This window comes from Corvus moneduloides, chromosome 5 (assembly GCF_009650955.1).
Source record: "Corvus moneduloides isolate bCorMon1 chromosome 5, bCorMon1.pri, whole genome shotgun sequence".
NCBI lineage: Eukaryota > Metazoa > Chordata > Aves > Passeriformes > Corvidae > Corvus > Corvus moneduloides.
The window spans coordinates 61579645-61600987 of record NC_045480.1 but is presented as its reverse complement, the minus strand read 5'-3'; the positions used below and the strand labels follow the sequence as shown (position 1 = coordinate 61600987).

The 21343-nt window shown below is 53.4% G+C and overlaps 2 protein-coding genes across 4 annotated transcripts; both read left to right on the top strand.

The window, feature by feature from the left end:
- The first annotated feature begins 240 nt into the window (after positions 1-240).
- Positions 241-13826, top strand: IBSP (integrin binding sialoprotein). 3 transcript variants are annotated; one of them, XM_032110183.1, is made up of 7 exons: positions 241-373; positions 8484-8548; positions 8627-8677; positions 8810-8881; positions 9070-9123; positions 11069-11170; positions 11457-13826. In XM_032110183.1, exons 2-7 carry the CDS (start codon positions 8495-8497, stop codon positions 12045-12047), a joined length of 924 nt encoding a protein of 307 aa, XP_031966074.1. In that variant the 5' UTR covers positions 241-373; positions 8484-8494; the 3' UTR covers positions 12048-13826. The 3 variants fall into 3 exon arrangements, with proteins under 3 accessions (XP_031966074.1, XP_031966072.1, XP_031966073.1); XM_032110181.1 differs by lacking the exon at positions 241-373 and adding an exon at positions 517-688; XM_032110182.1 differs by lacking the exon at positions 241-373 and adding an exon at positions 5757-7379.
- Positions 13827-13902: 76 nt separating this feature from the next.
- On the top strand, positions 13903-19569 carry MEPE (matrix extracellular phosphoglycoprotein). Its single transcript, XM_032110569.1, has 4 exons — positions 13903-15213; positions 16796-16849; positions 16989-17081; positions 17192-19569. Exons 1-4 carry the CDS (start codon positions 15154-15156, stop codon positions 19169-19171), a joined length of 2187 nt encoding a protein of 728 aa, XP_031966460.1. The 5' UTR covers positions 13903-15153; the 3' UTR covers positions 19172-19569.
- Positions 19570-21343: the final 1774 nt, after the last annotated feature.

Sequence of the window (21343 nt, the reverse complement as noted above, 5' to 3'; positions counted from 1 at the left end):
ACATGCCCTTCAGCTGTTGGGGCTCAGGGGTGTCAGTGCTGAGCATTGCAGTACCAAACTCAAGAACCAGTAAAAAAACTAAATTATTTTTTGCTACTTTTAGCAGAACCACACTTAATTTGTAGCCTGTTTCCACCACTATGAAGGCTGGTAGCTGAACAGCTCCTGTTTTTTGTGGAAATTACATTTTTTTCACCCTGTGTAACCTTTTTTTGCTTCTCTATGAGATCAGCTCTGAAAGTTGCAGCTTCCCCACGCTGCTGCCTTGGGAATGAGCCTCTTTCCTGACTCTCCATCCCACTAATCCCCACTTCACGGTGAATACCTCAGCTGTGACCTGGCCCCTATTTTTTGGACCCCTCGGATCAATCGTGTAAGTAGCTGGGGACGCTGTGATGGCAGCGATGCCTGTCAGGGTCATGGGCACCAAAATTCTGGTGTGCAGCCCCACCAAGTGGGGTGAAAGACATCAAGCGTGGGTTTGGCTGCAGCGAAAAGGGCTGGGTCTGCGCATCCCTGTGGCTGTGGTTTAAAGCTGCAGCAGCGGCGTGTGTGCCGCTGCAGGGCAGGGCAGGGCAGGGCCGTGAGCTCTCCCGTGTCCAGCAAGCGGTGCCGCTGCTCAGGCAGTGGCCACGTTCTGGTGCCGCCTCTGCCGCGGGGCTGGGTCACATCGCTGGGGCCATCAGAGGTGATGTTTGCGTAGCGACAGCTGGCGGGGGTGGGGATGGAGCAGCTTTTTTCGGATCCCTCCAGGAAGAGGAGTGCAGCTCTGCAGTGAGCCCGGCCTGCGAGCAGGACGGTCGAGACGTAGCAGGGGTGGGGGGAAATCGCTTCTTGCAAGTTGGTGCATGACCCTGTGTCCATCCTCATCCTTGTGGGAGCGGTGCTGGGGTGCACAGCAGCCTGGCACAGCTGAGCAGGGGACTGCGTGTCCCCGTCCTCCTCAGTTCGTGCATGGAGAGAAAAACTGGAGAGATCTGGGTTTAGTCTGAGCGGGAGGCACGAGTGCCCTGCCAGCAGGGCTGAGGGTATCCGGCTGTGCTGCCCTTCACGTGCCTTCCCGGGGACGTGCTGCCACTGCCCTCGTGTCCTGGCCAGCAACGCCCAAAGCTTGCCTCCCGCTGGCTGGCTGCTCCCCAAAAGCCACGGAGCCGGTGCCAGAGCTGGCTGCTGCCTGCCGGTCCTGCCAGGACAGCTTCCCACGGCACCATCCCTCCTGGGCATTGCCCTTCTCTGGGAAAACCTCCTGCCTGGCCGCAGGGAGGGAGCCGCTCGTGTTGGGCCCATGCAGGGATGTGCCCAGAACCTGGCAAGGACATCTGCAAGGTTTTGGGGGACACTGGTGGCACTGGACTATCCCAATCAAATGCTGTTCATCTGTGTATGAGCAGGGCCACCCTGCTTGACATCTGGAAGGGCTTGATGATGGGCAGCACTTTACAGGGTGAGGTTCTGGATGGACAGAGAGAGAGTGACCAAAAGATGCTCTCTTGGAGGACTTTAAGGCATTTTTAGGAGTTTATGTATTTGGTTTTCGTGCCATGTGTCTATGCACTGTGAGCAGTCAAGGGGAGAGCTCTTGCTCTCTGCTGTTGGGCTGTCAGGAAAAGCAGCTGGGAGGTCAGCCACAGGCTTTGCCATCACTGGAGATGTTCCTGCCTCCAGTTTCGAAATGATTATGCCATGGAGTTGTCAGGGTCAGTTTTCCTGATGGGTTAGGCAGGGATAAAAAATGCCCACGTCAATGTATGCTTTTATTATCCACCCACATGACACTCTTTGTGCATTGGGGGTGGCTCCAGAGCTGAATGCTGCGATTTACCCATAAATCAGCATTGGGGTTTAAAGCAGGTATTTTTGGATCCATTTGGGTTTGTGAAAACATGAGTTTGCATCATCTTAAAAGAAAGGTTTCTTGTGTTGGTTTTTTTTTTTGTCCTTTCCAAGAAGAAAAAATTCTATTTTTAATAAGTAGCTGGTGTGGCTGAAGTGGTGGGAGGCAGCAGTGCTGAGCCTGGCTGTGGCAGCGGAACTTGGGGCAGCCATGGCACACAAGCTGCACTTATTCAACCCCCTTATTTTCCTGGCTTTGGTGGGAGCAACAGAGAGACCCCTGCACCTGCAGACCACCTCTCCATCCAGCAGTGACTTTTTTGACAGTGCAGACAAATGTCCTGGGCTTCCTGTGGTGATCTGAGTTCCACAGCTGGCTGCAGGGCTTTTCCTTGGCCTGTGTTTGTCTTTAGAGTTCACAGAATGGTCTTGGTTGGGAAGGACCTTAAACCCCATCTCAGTCCAACCTCCCTGCCATGGGCAGGGACACCTTTCACTAGACCAGGTTGCTCAGAGCCCCATCCAGCCTGGTCTGGAACACTTCCAGGGATGGGGCACCTATGACTTCTCTGGGCAACATGTGCCAGTGCCTCACCACCTTCACAGCAAAGAATTTCCTCCTAAGACCAAATCTAAACCTCTTCTCTCTCAGTTTGAAGCCATCCCCCCTTATCTTGTCACTACATGCCCTTGTAAGAAATATCTCTTCCTCTTTCTTGTAAGCTCCCTTCAGGTCTGATGGGCTCGTCTCTCCTGTGCCCCCTATGATGGAATTCTGTGGTGGGAACCACTCCTCTCCAAGCACGAAGTGCGGCCAGGAGAATTTGATTGTGTTTCTCTGCCCTTTTCAATGGGGAGAAAAAACCTCTGATGGAATCACCGAGGCCATCAATCTGAACAAAAGAAATATCCCAGACGTGGTAAAACAGTCTCTTACCTCAGTGAAACCCCAAAATGTTACAAACCTTTCAAATGCTCGTAGGAAATTTTTCTTCCAGCTCCCTTTACTGCCATGCACTTTGATGGCAAATAACTTTCCCAGCCTTGGCTCAGCCATGTCTTGGGAGTTTTGTGGTCCCCTCAGCACTGCCCCAAGGACCCAGGCACCACAGGATGGTACAAATAAAGTGCAAGTGTTAACATCCACCTGTACTGCACCATCCAGCTCATGATGGAAACCTTAAATCCACCTGTACTGCACTCCCCAAACTCATGACAGAAACCTTAAAGCTGCAGAGTGAGCAAGTGGTTTGCAGTTCAGTTTTTTCCTATTTTCACACTCTGAAATGCAAAGCTGCAAAGAGCTGTTGTTGTGTTTTAGCAGAAGGCATCAGGTTACTGAACACAGGGGCTGAACCTGCACGTGGGGGGCAGAGGCAACACCTGCCCTTTCTGCCCTAGACCTGATGTTGTTTCACCTGCAGAGCAAAAAGGAGTTTCATGACAGTGTGAAAACTTCCAAAGCCACCTTTCTATAATATGAAATGAGTGCCTGAGTACTTTTTGTAGAAGACACATACTTCTCTGTGTATTTTGGCTGGGTCAGATGGGGCTTTGAGTAACCTGGTCTAATGGGAGGTGTCCCTGCTCATGGCAGGGGATTGGGACTAGATGAGCTTTAAGGTCCCTTCCAATCCAAAGCATTCTGTGATTCTATGATATGTGGATACATATATCACTCTTCTGCAACTCCTGTGTGTACACAGTAACAAATGACATGTACAAGAGCAGCAGTTCCTGCTGACACATGTAGCACACTCTGCCTCTGCTGCATGTGGCACCTTTTTAATCCCAGATTCAGGGTTTTTCCCAGGTTAGAGCAGTGTGTGCAGCCCGGGAGGCAGGCAGCCATCACTAGTGCAGCACAGAAGCAGTGTGCCTCTGCTCCATCCAGATGCCTGATGGTCCAGGGACACTGGCTTAACTTTGCTTGAGAGCTCAGTTCCTAAGCTGCGTGTGCAGGCTGTTGGTTGATACTTCTGCAATGAACGCAGGCTGTCTTCCTGCTCTGCTCCTGAAAATAGGGCATTTTGGGGGGTTTATTTGGCTTTTTCTCCTAAGGATGTGGTTGAGAGCTCTCACATGTGGATGGAGGCAGAGAAAGGTGGGAGACCAGACCTGGTAACTTACTCTGGCTGATGAGGTGTTTCTTGCTCCTGAAAAAAAAGAAAAACAAACAAAAAACCTGAGGAGATCCAATGTACAGATATTGCTCAAACATGTGAGGGCCTGGGTGGTGGCGAGTCTGGGATTTGTGATAAAGCTGTGACCTTGCCTTGGTGATTTGCTGCGGTTTTTTCCCTGAGTTCAGGGTGCTTCAAAGTGCTCACATTACAGAGCTACTCCTGACCCGCATTTTGCCAGGAATGTAAATAGAATTTATTTCCTTTTCCTGATTTCTGCTCAAAGAAAAAGGAAAATCATACTAAACATTTAGTTGCAGAGGGCCAATATATAAAGATTGTGTACTGGTAATGGAGACTGACACATGGTGCATTTCAGATATTCTCCCCTCACACTTTTATCCTAAAATTGGATGTTGCCAAAAGAATAATGAGCTGTGTGTGCAGCTGATGCTGGTTTGCATTTGTGTTTGTGTTCTGAGAGGTAAGGGGAAAGAGAGGCATTCCTTATTCTCACACTGTTGCTCCCTCTTCTTGCTCATCACTTCTCTCCCCAGCTGGTGACCATGGCACACACACTCCTGTCCCTGACAGCATGTGGAGAGAGGTGGAGGCCAGGGCAAACTCAGCCTCTGGTGCCCCCTGTACATATTTTGGGGGTGCTCTGGGCACAGAGCTGCATAGCAGGTGTGCCCCTTTCCCTGGCTGCAGCAGCACCTTGGTCCCTTCCCCCCATGCTCAAAGTGTCCTTCTGGTTTTGTTTTCTTTACTTATTTTTGGCCCTGAGGTTTCCTTTCAGAATAGCTCCAGGGCGTGGAAATAGGATGGTGCAGCCTCAGCCCTGCAGTGCTCCCGGGCAGGACAGGAGCACTCTGCTCTGCTCATTTACTACCCTGCAAAAATAATAATTAAATTTGGACCTAGGAGCCATGTCAGCCTGTGCCAGACAGGGACACTCTGACCCTGAGGTCCTCAGGGGCTGAGGCAAGTACACCCAAACTGTACGAGGTGCCCTTGCTGGGTGCAAGCCCACCCAGCTGCAGAACTGAGCTGTGGCTGGCGGCCGGTGCAAACCCCACCTTCCACTAGACCACGCTGGTCAAAGCCCCATCCCTTGGAAGCAGATAAGCTGTTCTGTGTTTTATTTCCAGCAAGGTGAGATCATTTTCATAAAGCTTTCAGAGCCTGCAATCACTTTTAATACCAGATTCCTTTCAGACAAAGGGGTGATCCCTCCAAGCCCTGCTGCCTTGGAGAGACAGAGTTCTTGCAAAAGCATTAAGAGACCAATGCTCCAAGCCTGTGATGTGATGCTTTTTAAAGTAATAATAAAAAATAAAATTAAAATGGAAATGTTTTGGATGTGCTTGCTGAGTTCCCTGCTGGTCTCCCGGCATGGTGCCGGTGAGGTTGCTGCTGCTGGTGGCCTGCCTGGGCAGCACCCACTCCAGGAGCTAAACATAGGTGCTGGCTGCACAAGGCACTTGGGCACACATTAATTATCCTGGTGCTTTTTAGGGATCTTGGGTGAAATATGTGTTTTTATAGTCAGTTTTCCATATTTTTTTTTAAGCAGCCTGGAGCAGAAGCCCTTTAATTACATTAAAAATCGCCTCCCACCAGGACTCTCTGTTCCCAAGCCTTGGTGAAATTTTAAGCTCAAAGCTGGGCACATGCTCACTGCTTTCCTGGGCCAGGCAGCTTAGGACAGCAGGGGACAATGGGAAGCACGGCTGTCTCTGTCCTGAACCCCCTGTATCACCCCCAGCAGGGCAGGCTCAATGCTCATCTCTCTCTTTATCAGAGGCTGCTGTGTTGGCACCAAAAAACTGCATGGCTGGGTTTTTTTTTTTCTTTTTTCTTTTTTCTTTTTTTTTTTGTGTGGGTTTTCCTGGCATGAGGCATTAGCTGAAAGCCACGGCCAGCTCCAGACCTCCCTTATAATTAGGACTCCTCACAGTGACACAATGGGCTTTGAAGCCCATGGAGCAGGGGCAGCTGTGCCCTGCAGCCCCAGGGTTGCACGGTGGGCATGTGGCATGGCCTGCTGCCAGGGCTGCTGGACCCTCGAGGGGCTATGGGGGGACCCCTCCCTCCCCAGAAACAAGTTATGTGTATAGTGTTCCAGCAATTATCAACTCCCCATCATGTACCTGTCAATGCTGGGCTCCCCTGCTTGAGGGTGAGGCTGTTTGTACGCCTAGTTTTGAGACACAACATTCGGGTCTTTCATGGCAAAGTGGATTTTTTTGTCCTAAATAACCTCAATTTTACCACTGGCTAGGCTGACCATTACAGACCTGCCTAAAGGCATTTATTTTTCAGCATCACTGTTCCCTTTCCTAGGGCTGTAGGTGCATCAGGTGGGATTTGCAGTTCTCCTCACCCCTGTGGGAAGCAAAGCTGCATTTGGTGAGGAGTCATTCTCTGAACTGCTGCAGCCCAGATGTGCAGGAGCTCAGGGGCCTTTGCTGAAGAGTGCAAGAAAAATCTGGGAAAGAGGCAGCAGAGGTGCACTGGAGAGCTGGGTGGCTGAAATCCAAGCAGGAAATGATAAATATAGGTAAAGGAGAAAAGACGTCCCTGCAGAGGTGGGTGTCGGGGCAGCATCCGCTTGCTGTATCCTGCCACCAAAGTCCCCAGTGAGATTTGAGCGGACACATGGGTGGGGTTTTTTTCACTTTTCCCCCCACCCCAAGCAGTTATTCTGCTTTGCTGGGGACAAACACAGATTTTAACTGAGCAACGCCTGATTTTGGAGAGCAGGGGACTGGGCTGGCCCCTGTGTGGGTCTGGGTAGTTAGTGGGGCATTAGAAAAAAAGCAGACTTGCAGTTTGTAGCAACACTGTGGCAGAAATGGCTCCCAAAGGTGTCACCTGTATCTGAGTCCCCTTTTCTTTCCCTGCCTTTACCAAGGCTTCTGCAGGCATCCTGGAGAGGGATTTGTTTGGATTTAGCTTTCTTTTCAGTCTAATGGCTCTATCCAACTGGCTGTGGAGCCGGGCCTTTGAGGTTGGTCATTTTGTCTACTTGAAAAAACAGTGACAGAATTTCCCAAAAATGGAGGTGGACACCCCCCAGGAACAGATTTCCCAATATTTATTTTAATTAAAACCCAGAGTGTTATTATACCCTCGGCCTCCCGGCCGCTCATCTGAGGCCAGACCCTCAATTAAGCGGTGCAGTGCAAACCTTGCTGGGTTTGGCAGCAGCACGGGGCGCTATGTTTGTGCACCAAATCTGCCAGCGTTTAAGTTTTGGAGGGTTTTTGGTGCACTCTGGAGGGCCGGCGTCACTCCGGGCAGGGCGGTGACTGGCTTGGGGGGGGGGGGGCAAAGCCAGACCTTATATCCCAGCAGGGCAGCAGCAGGAGGAAATCTGTGCCAGCTGACTCCGTGGGTAGCTCTCGGTGCTGGGGCAGGGTAAGCTTGCTGCTGCTCTTCCCAGCTGGGTTGTGCATTGCTGTCTGATTTTTGCAGGGAGATGGAGGGGCTCAGCTTGCTGGCAGGACAGGGTGCTGCTTTTATTCCTTGCCTGGGGCTGTGGCTTCATGAAGCGCTTGGGTGGAGGGGATGAGCATCCAGAGCCTTGCTGTGAGGTCAGGGAAGCTTGTGGCCACTTGTTTTCTAGCCTGAGTTAAGCAAAAATAGGGAAACTTCAAGCACAGACAAATGTAACAACGACTCCTCACAAGCTCAGCTGATGTTGAGTTTAGGCAGAGGAAGGGTAGGAAAAAGGAAGGTCAGTGGGCCTGGCTGAGCTCGGGAGGATGCTGGGAGCATCCCTCCCTGGGGGAAGGCTGGGGTACTGCTGGAAGGTTTGGGTGTGCTCCTTGCTCCTTGATGGAGGAGGGCAGGCTGTGTTTTGGTGCTTCGGGTCTGCAGCTCAGACCTGCCCAGAGGCAAGTCCCTTCCAAGTGTGCCTGTGGGGGGCTCTTTGCATTGGTGCCTTGCCACTGTTATTTTTGCCAATGGCAGGCTGTAGAAGCCAATTATTTCCATTATTTGTTTGCTCGTTTGTTTTTCCTCAGTGAGGTTAAACTGTCTGTGGTGTGATTCCCAGGAGCACTGCTCCCTGGGCAGAGCCTGAGCAGGTCTTGGAGCTGTGGGAGGGCGGCCACCGTGGGCAGTGCTCCCAGCTGCTCCTGTCACATCTCCAGTGGGGCTTGGCTTTCTCCCCTCCCTCAAAGGCAATGGGGAAGCAGGAGTGAGTAGTCCTGCTCCAGGAAAGGATGAGTCCACTACATGGTGAAACTTGCTTTTCTGGTATTTTGTGGCTTCTAGAAAAAACAACATATATTCATGGAAATTGAGGCTGATCTTTAAAAAAAAAAAAAAGGAGAAAAAGAAAAGAAAAGAAGGAATTGGGTCTATGGAGGGGTTGGGTGACTGCACCAAGAAGTGGCTGGAGGTCAGCCTTTCTTCTCCTCGCTCAGCCACATGGACACAGACATGTGGATGGTTTGGAGTAGTGTCGGTGCTTTCTAGCTGGAAAAGCAAGCCCTCGACGTGTTTTGCTGTTCCTAGAGAAAGCAGCCATGAGGAGTGTCCTGGTCTTTGTCTGCCTGGTGGGGATGGCCTGCACCTTCTCGGTGAGTGCCAGGTGAGGGGGGACCCCCCGGCCTCCCCAGGGCTGGTGTGGGGCTTGTACCAACCCACCTTTTCCCCAGGTCAAGAGCTGGCTGCGGCAACCCAAGCTGGACGGCTCGGAAGAGAACGCGGTAGGGTCTCCTCCACCCTGCGTGCCCCGTCCCACACGAGGCTGGTCTTGAGGGAGGGCCCATTTTGGTGGCTCCTGTACCCAGGTCCAGGTCCCCAGACTGATGGGATTTTCCCCCTCCTTCTTCCGGTAGGTTTTCAAGAGCCGGCACCGGCATTACCTGTACAGATACATCTACGTGTATCCCCCGCAGCGACAGTACCAGGTGGGTGCTTCTGAGGGGTTGCTGCTGCTTTGCCGCCCTCCAAATGCAGAGATTTTGGCCCAAATGAGATGGGGGCACAGTCTGTGCCCTGTTTGCACTGGCCCATGGGCCTGAGCACAGAACATTGTACTCATGACACCACTGGAAACCCACCCACCTGCCTCCAACTTGGTTTTCCCTCTTCTTAGGGCAGTGACTCATCCGAGGAAGAGGGGGATGGCTCAGAGGAGGAGGAAGGGGGGGTGAGTATGGCAAACCAGCAGCCTGCAAAACAAATACGGGAATTTGGGAACTTTGGTTTTGTAGTCTCTGCTCATCAGCATTTGTGGTCACTGACCGCCCACAGCCTTGCACTCTGGATACAACTGGATTTTCTACTCTGGGGCTTGTTTTATTACTTTTTTGTCAATTTTTTCCTTTTTCTTTCCTTTTTCTTCCTGGGCGGGGGTTGCACCAAACAACTCTGAGACAAACTCTCTGGGTTTCCATTTTCAGTGGCTCATAAAGGAGCAGGACCGGTCAAAGAACAGAAGCAAGGAGGTTCATACAAGGAAGAAGGTGCTGTTAGGGACTCTTCTTACCTTCCTCTTTCAGGATCTGTTGCCCTTACAGCACTGAGAAAATTTCTACGGAAAATCCTGTTAAGCTCTGCATGTGTGTCTGTGGAGTGACACAAACTGATGCTATATTGGGAAAGACACATTTTTTACCAGTCAGATGATAAAGCTGCTCCTGTCTGCTGGATCAGTATGAGCTTGGGCACCTCTGTAGTTGTGAGAGTCACCCAGGTCCAAAATTAAATGCAAGGGGTTACAAAAGTCTTTTGTGTCTCCTCAGGCTACAAATGCTCAAAAATTATCCAGTGGTCTCAGGCACACAGGAACTTTGAAATAAGGATCAGGTACGCTTGGAAACCTGTGTATCAGACCTAATCAAGTCTTTTATTTTTTTCTTTTTCAAAAGTTATTTAATGAAAACCTGGGATTCTGGTTTTAAATTCCCCTTTGGAAACCAATCCAGGGTTGGGATACAGTATGGGGTGGCCCCTGTGCCAACCCTGGCACCTCCCTGCAATTTGCCCCATTTTGCCTGTTCCTCTCCCCTACCACTGCAATCTCTAGGGATAAATTTGAGTAGTGGGATGGGCAGCAGAAGGTGGAATTTCATTTCTCAGGAAGAAATTAAGTGATATGCAGGAATGTAGCCGCTGTTTGGGTCTGCCCTTTTCGTTTGGAGAGCACCAGAGCAGTGGCTGTTCCTAGGCAGGGATGTGTCAGCGTGGTCAGCAAGAGGAATCATGCTGAAAGGCCCCAAGGTCAGTTATAGGTATGTAAAGAGCACTGCTATAGTGGCTGCTGGTTGGGGAGCATCGCTCCCACTGGCACAGCTAGCTGCACAGTGCAATTTGATGTCTCTCCTGTTGGAGACAAGAGCAGCCTGGGTTTTCTCTGCCATCAGGTGCACCTGTCAGTATTCCAAGGTCTGAGGTGGCCCAAAATGCCAGGGTAGGTGTCCTTGGTCTTGGCGTGTGAGTGGTGGGGATTGCCCAAGGCGGTGATGACACTGACCTCACATCTCCCTGCCATGGCTGGGCTCATTTGCTGGTAGCAACATGTTCCTCCTCCCAGGCTGGGCACTGGGTGAACTGCCCCACCAGTTCCTCAGTGGCTGCTCCAGGCTCTGTTTGCATTTGGTTTATTCCTCACCTTTTTATAGCCAGGCATCCCACTGAGAGCCCTGCTGTGCTGCTGATCTCTGGGGCCAAGCATTGCTGATGGCTGATTGCTGGTGGGGTTTGGGCTCACGCCTGCCTTTGAGCCATCACACTCACTGACCATCCACACATGATGTGCAGCGTGCCCACATGTAGTGTGCCTGTGGCTTTCTTTGTTTACTGGAAACTGGGAGAGGTAACTTCAGAAGAAAACCTTTACATGCTTTGCAAAGCAAAACGCAGAGCCAGAATGGGAACACCCAGCTCCAGCCACCACCACTTAATTGCATGGCTCCAGCTGCCCTGCTGCAGCTTCTCCATTTCAGCCTGGAACAAGACCTGTGGGAAAGCAGGGAACTCGGAGCAATGCCCAAATGCTGTGTGTGGATGCTGCGTACCCCTCTCGTTGCTGGGAGGCCTGCGCTCCACTCCAGCTGCTGACCCTCTGCGCTGTTCTGTCCCTGTCCCTGCAGGAGCCATTTCATGCTGGCACCAAGGCCGCTGGACACCCTGCCAGAGCAGCCCCTGGGGACTGCCAGGGTGCACTGGGAGGAGACGTCACATCCCCCCAGCAGGTGTGGCTTGGGGACCTCCCGTGGGGAGGGCTCTGTTCACTGCATATTTGCTTGCACCCGTTGGGATGCCCTGCACCCTGTTTCTGCTTGGGGAGCTGCTGTGGAAATACCCACAGCTGGACCAGGCTCTGGGCATTAACTTGGGGTTGGAAGGGGTACCCCAAAAAGAGAGTCCTGCCATGCAAGGTGTGGGGGGATGCTCAGCTGTGCCCATACCTGCCCCTTGCCACATGGAGGTGCAGCCTCCTGACACCCCAGTAATGCTGTGCTGTCTTCTCTCTGCCAGGGCAAGGGCTGCCAAGAGACCCTGAAAGGGATCAGGCAGAGGACTGCCAGCAAGGGGGAAGACTCTGAAAATGAAGACAGTGATGAGAATGAGGAGGAAGAGGAGGAAGAGGAGGAAGAAGAAGTAGATGAGAACGAGAATGGTGTCAATGGCACAAGCACCAATACCACAGAGGGTATTGGACCTCATGACAATGGCACTGCAGTGGCTGAGGAGGGCACTGGTGAAGCTGAGGAAGCGGAGGAAGAGGAGGAGGAGGAAGAAGAAGAGGAAGAGGAGGAGGAGGAGGAAACCGAAGCCACCACCATCGCCAGCACTACCAATGAAGATGGTCTGACCCAGGCGACAACTATGGTTGATGGGGGACCCACAGATGCCACCACAGATGCTACCACAGCTGGGGAGCTGTGGGAGTATGATGTGACGGCCAGGGACTACGGCCGGGAGGACGAGGGCACCACGGAGGGTGGGTACGAGGAACAGGATGGGTATGCACGCGGGGACAGCTACCGGGCCTACGAGGATGAGTACGGCTACTACAAAGGGCATGGATATGATGTGTATGGCCAGGATTACTACTACAGCCAGTGAGCAGGGGGGCAGCCCTGGTGCTGTTCCTGCCTGCCCCAGCCCACTCAGGAAGGTGCATCCAAAGGCTCCCTGCAGCCACTGCATGCCAGAGGAGACGCCAGGCAGCTTGCCATGTGCGCTGGCTCCGTTCCAGGCTTTTTTATTTTGTATCTTGCAAAGTGAAATGAAATGAAATGAAATGAAATAAAGCAACTGAACTGAGCCTGCTGGTGACAAAAGGTTTGCTGCCAAATTTGCTGGGGTCAGTGGGGCAGCACAGCACTTGGTGAGGGGCTGAGGGGCTACAGTTGTCCATGATGCTTAGGGCTGAATCTTATTATTCCAGCTCAGATGCACATGAAAGGAGGGAGGAACACCAAGGCTAACTTGGAAAGCCTCTGTAGAGTCCCCTCTGAAAAATGAAAGGGTGCTCTTAGGGACACTGCTGTGGGATTACAGACATGTTTTATGTAGAGTTGATGTGAATTTCCAATACTTGAGCAATGATAATTTTACCACATCTTCCATTCCTTGGTAACATGCCTCCCATGGCCTGACCACACACCAGGCAATGTTAATAAGGGTAAAAACACTAATTTCTTTTTCTGGGCATCGCTAGCTATAGATGCACACCCCTGTAATGAGGGCTTTGCTTCTTCATCCCTGCACCAAGCATGTGGGTAGAAGGCTGGGCAACTTGGATGTGTGTCTTGAACACCAGAACTGCAGCCCAAAATGTCCCTGTCACACAGCCTCATTCCCAGAACAAGGTAGGGCTGTCACAGTGACAGTGGTGCAGCTACTTCCCTCCTACATCAGTGATGGGGATGCCTGGCTGGGAGTCCTCAAGATCCCTGCTCAGGGTCACTCCTCAACAGGAGTGTGTCCCTGGCCAACTGGAGATCTGCATTACGGATAGGGATGGAATAAATCCCACTGGGTTCCAGACAGATGCCACCATTTGGGAATAGTGATGCCCATTATGCATAGTTTATGGCAGGTACTGTGCTGCTCTTGCAGTCCTAGGAAGGGAACTTGAGTTCAGCTCCTGCTGTAGGTCCAACTGCAGAACTAGTCTATTCTCACAACAGCAAGTTGCTGGCCATTGTACAAAACTGCTTCCGTGTGCCAAAGCCAGGCTGCAGTTGCTGGAGAGGCAGGAGGTGCTGCCTGCAGCATAGGCACCCATGGAGACAAATCCCTATGGTGGCACTGGGGAGCCCTGCATGCGCTCATGGCTGGTGGGGGGACGCAAGTCTCCCATCATCCACATCCCCAGGGGGTGCCCAGAGACGTCAGGGAAGCAGCATGGACAAAGGGCCCTGGAACTGCCAGGGGCTGGGTCCCGCTCCCACAGGGCGCGTAGCCCAGTCCCATATGCGTCAGCCCCCCAGGCACCTGGCAAAAGCTCTCCTCCAGGAGCCAAGGCACATGGGCTGACTGCCCTGTGCGGTGGCATCTGACTGCCGCTCCCTGGCCAGTGGGCAAGCGTCAGTTTCCTGCTGGCTCTGGGATTTGCTCCTGCTCAAGGCTGGATGCTGATGGTTTGAGCGTTTCTGGTGATAATGCAGCAGTCGTGCCAGCTCCTGGGGTTTGGGTTAGAACAGAGTGGGGAGTGGGATGGCAGCTGCTGTCACCACCACCACAGTGAGTGCCTGAGCCAGACTGGTCGCAGCAGTGGGAACCCTTCTTGGCAAGGGCATAGGTGATCAGCAATGACACCAAAACTAGAGGTGGTGGGGAGGAGGGTTTGTACATCATGCACACCTCTGTAGCGCTTCTTTGTCATGAAGCTGGGCTCAAAGGGACCTGTGCAAGCAGTGCATGGAAAAATAGATTTTTTTTCTTTTTTGCCACTCTGCACTTGCACAGGTTTAGCTCGGAGGGGTTGAGATTGAAACCCAAAAAGCAAGTGTCAGAAGACACAGCATGGTGGTGGCTCTCAGCTTGGCCAATACTGCCCTTCTGTGCCAAAGGGCCAGAACCAGGCCTGGCTCTGGATATTGCCCTTCCCTTTCTTCAGCCCTGCCGGCTTTCCCATGTTGGTCACAGTGAGCAAGCCAAGACCCACTGCACACCCTCTTATCAATAACCAAGCTGGACATGTGCCACACTAAGATCTGCTCTAATCATCAAGCAATTTTGCCTTCAGAACAGATATTTATAAACTGTGCTTTCTGTTTATCCAGCCAGGTGGAACATTTGATAGCTGTCTTTCACCACAAACACATTTTTAGCTGGAAATTACTCTCCCTGGTTATCTGCGGGTGCTGCCAGAGCTGACAAATGTCCTTGGGCAGGAGCTGATTGGCTCTCCGCACCCGGGGCCAACTTTAAATTTCAGCAAAGTGGGCACAGGCTCCACGGTCTGCCACTGGGACCTGCCTCCGACGGGGAAAGGTAATCTTCTTACCTAGCTTCCTGCCCTGTCTCTTTCTAACCCTTCAGCTCTGCTACCCCTGAGCAGGCATTCTCCTGCTTTCACTCTAGGTAAGCCACAGTGTGGATGGAGACATCCCGATCCTTGGCTGTGCACATCTCTTGAGCTTACATTGCTTTGTAGTGCTGATCCTTGTGCATGAATGTCCTTCTGGTGCTTCCTGTAGAAATGCTGGTATGGCTGAAAATAGTCTCTGGGATGCACCTGCAAGCCCAAGCCAGGGAGGTTGGGTGAAATGAGAATTATTGCCCAATGGAGCTATTGCCTCCTGCCATTTATCAATGCTGTAAAAGCCTGCCACTTTCTTAATTTGGATTTATGAATGGCTTAGCTTGTAGAAACTTTGGGGGATCATTAATTGCAAATATCCACCCAAGCTGCTTTGACAGAAAGAGTTAGGAATCTTTAATAGCTGGTGTCAGAGTGTCCACTCGGAGCTGCTGGCCGTGCCCTACACACATGGTAAGAGAGCATTGGCCTTGCTGTGCGGCATGCAGACAGGCAAGACAATGCCAAGGGCCACCGCAAAGCCTGGGAAAAGCTGGGGTCACTGGAGCATACCGCCATGGGAGCTTTGGGATAGTGGGAACTTTGAGGTTGCTGCTAACCAGGACTATTGAGGACCACAAGTCCCAGGAAGACAAACTCCAGTGATGCTTCACTTTGTGCCTCCAGGAGCAGACCAAGATGCAAATATCCCTCGTCTGCCTGTGCCTGTGCCTGCTCAGCACAGCCCTCGCCACACCTGTAAGTATGGCTTTTCCTGGATTCCCAACATGCTGCTGGAAGCATGAGGCATACTACCTGCTGCATCCCTGCATGCTTTCAGCAACTATGGGTTGTAGTTGTGTACACCACCTCTGTTGTTTGGGAAGGGGATTAAGGTCAACAGCAGAGATGAGCCCAGCAGGAAAAATATATATTAGCACTGAGGTGGCTGAGCATGTCCCTTCAGTTTAGCAATCAGGGCATTGCACAAGAGCCTGTCTGGGCAGCTGTACCTCTTCTCCTGGATTTCTGTGGATCTGGGCTCTGCCCAGTGCTTTTGGCCTGGGAACAGGCTGAGCCAAGCCACAGGAAAAGAGGTGCGGGAAGGATGCTCATCTTACCTGTGTGGGTAACAGCGGTCAGAGAGGCACCCTCAATTATTTTCCAGCTCTCCTAATGTGAAATTTTGAGAGATTTAACTAAAAAATAGGCAAACTAACATGAATATAATAGCAGCCATTTTTGTCCTGCATAACTGTTGCTCAGCGTACTAAATACACAGGTAGAGTGAAAGTCTGCTCCTAGAAAAGGCTTGCTTTTTTGTCAGGGTAAGGAGGAGGGAATTCCCATTTCCCTGAGGGATGGGCCTCTCCCAAATCCCATTTCCCTGAGGGATAGGCCCCTCCCGCGTGTCTTCTACCCCCCAGAGCAAGCTCTCACAACCCAGTCTGTAGTGGGGCAGCCCAGGGGAAGGCAATAAATCAGCACAGATTTGCTTTTCAGATAGGGGCACAGAAGAGAGTTAATACTATGCTGTGTAACCAGAGCTGTAATTTGACCTTTGGTACTGTTCACAAACAATGGAACAACCTACGAATATTCCATACTTTGGGGTGTGTTTCTGACCCTTCAGCTGAGCTTGGGATGTTTCAGTGATTAATTTTGCTGAAATCAAAAAGGACTTCCCTCCATGGGGCCATCTCTCGCTATGGCACATAGGGAATGCCTGAAGTGGCTTTGTGGGGCTCACAGGATGCTCCCACCAGCAGGTCCCCCAATCCTGAGGGATACATTGGCCAATACCCTCCAAAAGATGCCAGGATAATCAGGGAGAGCTGGAAGCCTGCAAGCATGTACAGAAACCTGGCTGTGCAGGCACAGATGTTGCTGCTCAGTTGCCCACTAAATACTGGGAAACACCACCAGTTAACCAGCTCTGGATTCCCATCACAGGCAGATCCAAGCAGTTAGTTGAAGCATTCTGGTGTGAGCAATGGTGCTGTGTATTAAAAATGCTCTGCAGTAAAATACTCTGCAGCAGACTCCAGGAAAAGGTTATTTGCAGACCAAAAATACCCTATGAAAACTAGCATGCAATACAATCATGCTGCAGCAAAATTCACAATACTTTTCAGACCCTGGAAATGGGGTTTTGACCTTTCCTACTATGGCTATCTTTAAGTCAGCACCCCAGGTAGTGCCTGCAAATGTATTGGCTTATCAGTGCAGTTTTCCCACCCTTCCCTGACCACTGGGTGGCCAGCAGTGGACACTGGCAGCTGCCTGGATTCTGGGGCAGTGTTTGATGCCTCAGCTCTTGCATGTGTTTTGCTGCCCACAGGTGCCACCACCGCTTCCTGGGGGAGCTTCTGGGAACTGTGTGGGACAGCACCGGGTAGGTATCCCTCTGCCACATCCTGGGGCCTCAGTGGGTACCAGTGGGACCCTACTGCAGTGCCAGGCACAGACAGAGGAACTCTTGCCAATGCATTTCATAAGAAAATTGTGGCTTTCGTTTTTTTCTTCCCCACCAGATACTTCTGAAAGGCTGCAACGCCAAGCATGGCTTCTACATTTTCAAATACGTCTACTCATTCTCAACACGGAGGAACCAGACACAGATAAAGGTGAGGATGTGGCCAGGGGACACTGTGGGACCCTGGCCTGGCTGCAGTGCTCCCAGCAGCCATCCATCACCAGGGCTGTCCCTGACCTCTCCATTGTGTGTACTGCACAGAAAGAAGAGGCTGACCACCAGAGTATCATCCCCAGCCGCCGGTTGGATGAGGACAATGCCAGGCGGGAGCCACCAGAGGCCAGGACAGCCCCAGAACACAGTGACAACAGCAGCACTGAAGTAATTGAGTATGGGATTGTCCTCAAGGCTGAAAACCGCAGCACCCCGGGCATTGGCAGGGATGGTCCCAGTCCTCATCCTGGCACTGGCACGCGAGCACGTGGCAGTGGTGGTGGCACAGGTCCCACCCTGTCCAGCTCAGAGGGCAGTGGCGATCTGGATTTGGTGGTGGAAGTTGATGGCGGTGTTCCCATTCTTCCTCAGGGTGAACGCCCCAGTCAGGCTGTGGTGGGGAACAGGTCCAGTGTCAAGAGTGAGGACAAGGATGATGGTGACCCCAGAGTGGTTCCAGCGGAGGGCGCCATGACTACCGGGAGGGGGAGGGCCCCTACCACCAGAGTGGCAGGGGATGAGGGCAGCGGGGAGGCCACTGTTTCTGGCCAAGGGCAGGAGGGTGTCAGGCGAGGTACAGGGACAGGAGGCATCGCTTTGTTCTCTGTCACTGAGAAGACTGAGGATGTCCAAGTGGATACCGCTGGTGTGGATGAATATGCTTACATCCCTGACTCGGGCAGTGTCACCATCACCCGTGGGAGCCTGGGCAGCACAGACGGGGCAACCAGCTTCACCCAGGTCTCTCCGGACAAAAATGACGAAGTCAACATCTTCATTGGGAGGGCCAAAATCCACGTGGGGGAGCAGGAAACTACCCTGGCCGGTGCCACAGTGGGTAACGAGGATGACGGCATCCCGTCTGAGGGAACCAGCAGCCCCCTGCCCAGGCTGGGCGTCACTGGGACACCCAGTGGTGGTGACGATGACAGCATCCCTGCTCACAGCCAGCCCGAACGACCGGCCACCACAGCCGCCCCAACCCGTGGGGACAGTGTCACCAGCAGCCCCAGGGATGGCCATCCTACTGGAGAGGATGAGAAAGGTGCCACCACCATGGGTGTTGATGGAGGACTGGTAACCCCTGTCCCCTGGAGAGTCACTAGTGGTGACATTACCAGCCCCACAGTGTCCAGCATCCGTAGGAAAGACGATGATGAGGTGGGAGGAGAGGGGCAGAGGTTCAAGGGGAAGCCAGGACATGTGGCTACCACGACCCCCCGCCAGTGGGGTAACACGGAGGCCGCTGTCACTGTCCCAGCCGAAGGGGCCAGCATCCTCCTGGCCGCTACCGAGGCAGACCGCACCACCCCGTCGGTGACAGCCAGCAGCCGCAAGGCAGGCATGAGCACTGTGCTGGGCAGGGGAGGGAGCGGGGAAGTGGGGACAGCCACCTCCCAATCCCCCCGTGTGAAGGGACGGCCCGGGGCAGGGGTGAGGGTCCGTCCAGGGGGAGCAGGGCTGGACAAGACACCCAGGACGGACAAAGCACCATCCCCAGGTGGGAAACCCAGCAGCTGGGCGTCGAGCGGAGCCCAGACCAGTGTTGGCGGCTATGATGGCAATGCTGGGGGCAGGTCGCAGGCCATCAAAGCAGGGGCTAGCCCCACTCCACAGGCAGGGCACGACATGGACAGCACGGTAGCAGGCAGGGGCCGGGAGCGGGGCCGAGGCGGCGAGAGCGGGGGAGCAGTGCCAGGGGCCGGGGACGGCCGCATTCCCGGGCACCACGGCAGGAGGCTGGGGGCTGGGGCGCCGGGCACGCTCGCGACGCTGGGCCGCAGCAGGCAGCTGGACCAGGTGAAACGCGCTGACGAGCTCCACGTCCGCGAGCGGGCCTTTTACAGCCTCGGCGGGGCGGGCGGCGGCCCCCACGGCCCCTACCCCGGCCCCGGGAGCGCCGACAGCAGCCAGTCCTCCGAGGGGGACCAGGGCAGTCAGAGTGAGAGCGGACAGATGGGACTGCAGCCCTCAGGGTGGGGATCCCCAGGGTACCCCCAAGGCCGCTGGATCCAGGGGCCCCTCTGAGGCGCGGCTGGTATCCACCCCGGCAGGCTCCAGCGGTGGAGTTGGGGGGTCCCACATGCCGCGTTTTCCCCCTTGGCGTCCCCGCCACGGGCTCTGCTCTCGCCTGGGTGAGGGGCAGGTTGCTGGGGGGCACACGGTGCTTCACAGCCCAGGAGCCAAAAATCGCTGTTTCATGCGATCTGCTGTTAATTTGGGGGAGGCTGCACATGGCACAGCAGCAGGGATGTGTGGGTGTGCTGTGCTAGACAGCCAGGGAACAGCAGCCATGCTACATGGCATAGGGTAGCGGTGTTTGTGCACTGATGCAAAACAAGTAAAGAAGCAGTGAGAAAAAGCCTCTGTCCTCACGGTTTCACTTCCAGCTACTGGAGAAATAAAGGCATTTCTGTATCTGAGGATCTGCTGACTCTGGTGTTTGCAACGGGACTTCAGGCAGTCTCTCTGCCACAAGCAGTGTGCTGGGGGTGGGCTGGCCCCTGGGCATAAGGGGATTTCTGGCCCCAGCACTTCCCTGGCCCAACCATCTGTGGGGCTGCAATTCGGCCAACAACCCCCACACATCCCTCCCTTGGGGTATTGAACCCTACTAGCTCTTGCTCAGGCCCACCAGCCTCTCTGGGCTTGCTGGGGAGGCCCACAGAGCATCCTCCCCCTTGGCTCATCCACCTCATCCAGTGAGAAGTCCCCATCGCGCCCTCCTGATGGTGCATTTCCTGGCCACACCGTCTTTCCAGGAGCACCATAAGACCCTGGCTATGCCACCACCATTCCTGCTGCTGGCCCCTGCACGTGGACCAGGCTGGGCTTCGACATGCTGGAGCCATGGTGTCAGTGATGCCCCAAGTTAATCACTGTTTATGCAATTGCAGGTTGCTTTTTCTGTCCGAGAAGCTGCTAAAACAGGCATGTTCAGCAGCATGCCGGAGTGAACGGCACAGTGGGAGAGGTGTCAAGCCTCAAGGGGAGGGGTGCTGCCTCAGCACATGCTGGGGGGGCTTACCACCAGGGCTGTGCCCATGCAGGGAGCAGGTGGGAGCAGCCAGGAGCAGCCACAATGTCAGTGAAGTACCCACAGTGAAGTACCCACAGGTGTGCCCTCTGCACACCTGCACACAGGGAGGTGGCAGATCCTGTTACAGGCCATAGAATCACAGGATGGTTTGGGTTGGAAGGGACCATAAAGATCATCTAGTTCCAACTCCCCTGACATGGGCAGGGATGCCACCCACTAGATCAGGTTGCTCAAAGTCCCATCCAACCTGGCCTTCAACACTTCCAGGGATGGGACATCCACAGCTTCTCATGGCAGCTTGGTACTTAGGGATCATACATGGTTGATTCATGCTGGAGCACCAGGACCAGGATAACACTGTGTGTCTCACTGGTGCTAACAGTTAACACCAGCTCTCGGGACTCTGCTTTGCTACTGCTCATGCTCTCCAGCAGAAAAGGTCAACAATTACATGAGCCCACTATGCCCCCGCCAGGGCATCAGGCCCTAGTGTCTCCTGGGAAGCTGCTCTGTGTAGCTTGGTGCCAGCACTGCAGGGACATGGAGATTTAGGCAGCCTGTGGCAGGGATTTGCCTGCAGTTTCCCAGGCTCGGGGCAGCATGCAGAAGACCCCCAAAGGCTCACGGACCTCCTGCGCTGGTCCATCTGTCTCAGACTGAAAGGTGCTGCAGGGCCGCTGCCCATCTGGGCTGGGTGACTCACCCCTAGAATTGTCACGGCATATCACACCCCAAGACTGATGGACTGTGGCAGTGCTCTGGGGATCTAGGGCTAGGCATGATTGCCTGATAAATTAAGAGGGTGGTTTTGGGGTCTCGCCACTGGCAGGGTTGGAACTAAGGAGTTTGCAGCCCCGGCTTAGTGCCCAGGTACCTCCATCCTCAGTCCTGACCACACCCTTGTCCAAACGATTAAGCAACATCCTTAAGCAAGGGCTGGGCACCATCTAGTGGAATAAAAAGCCTGTTGCTGGGAGTCTTTTGTGCCTGTTGAATGATGCCCAGCTTTGCCTAATGCTGGCGTTGGCACTGCTGCCCTCTTGTCGCACTGTTTCCCCGAGGTCCTAGGGACCCCTGCCTGAATGGCAAGGTCAGGTATAAAACTGGCTAGTTCAGGTATAAATGGCATACATTTGTAAACCAGCATTACTTCCTTGCAC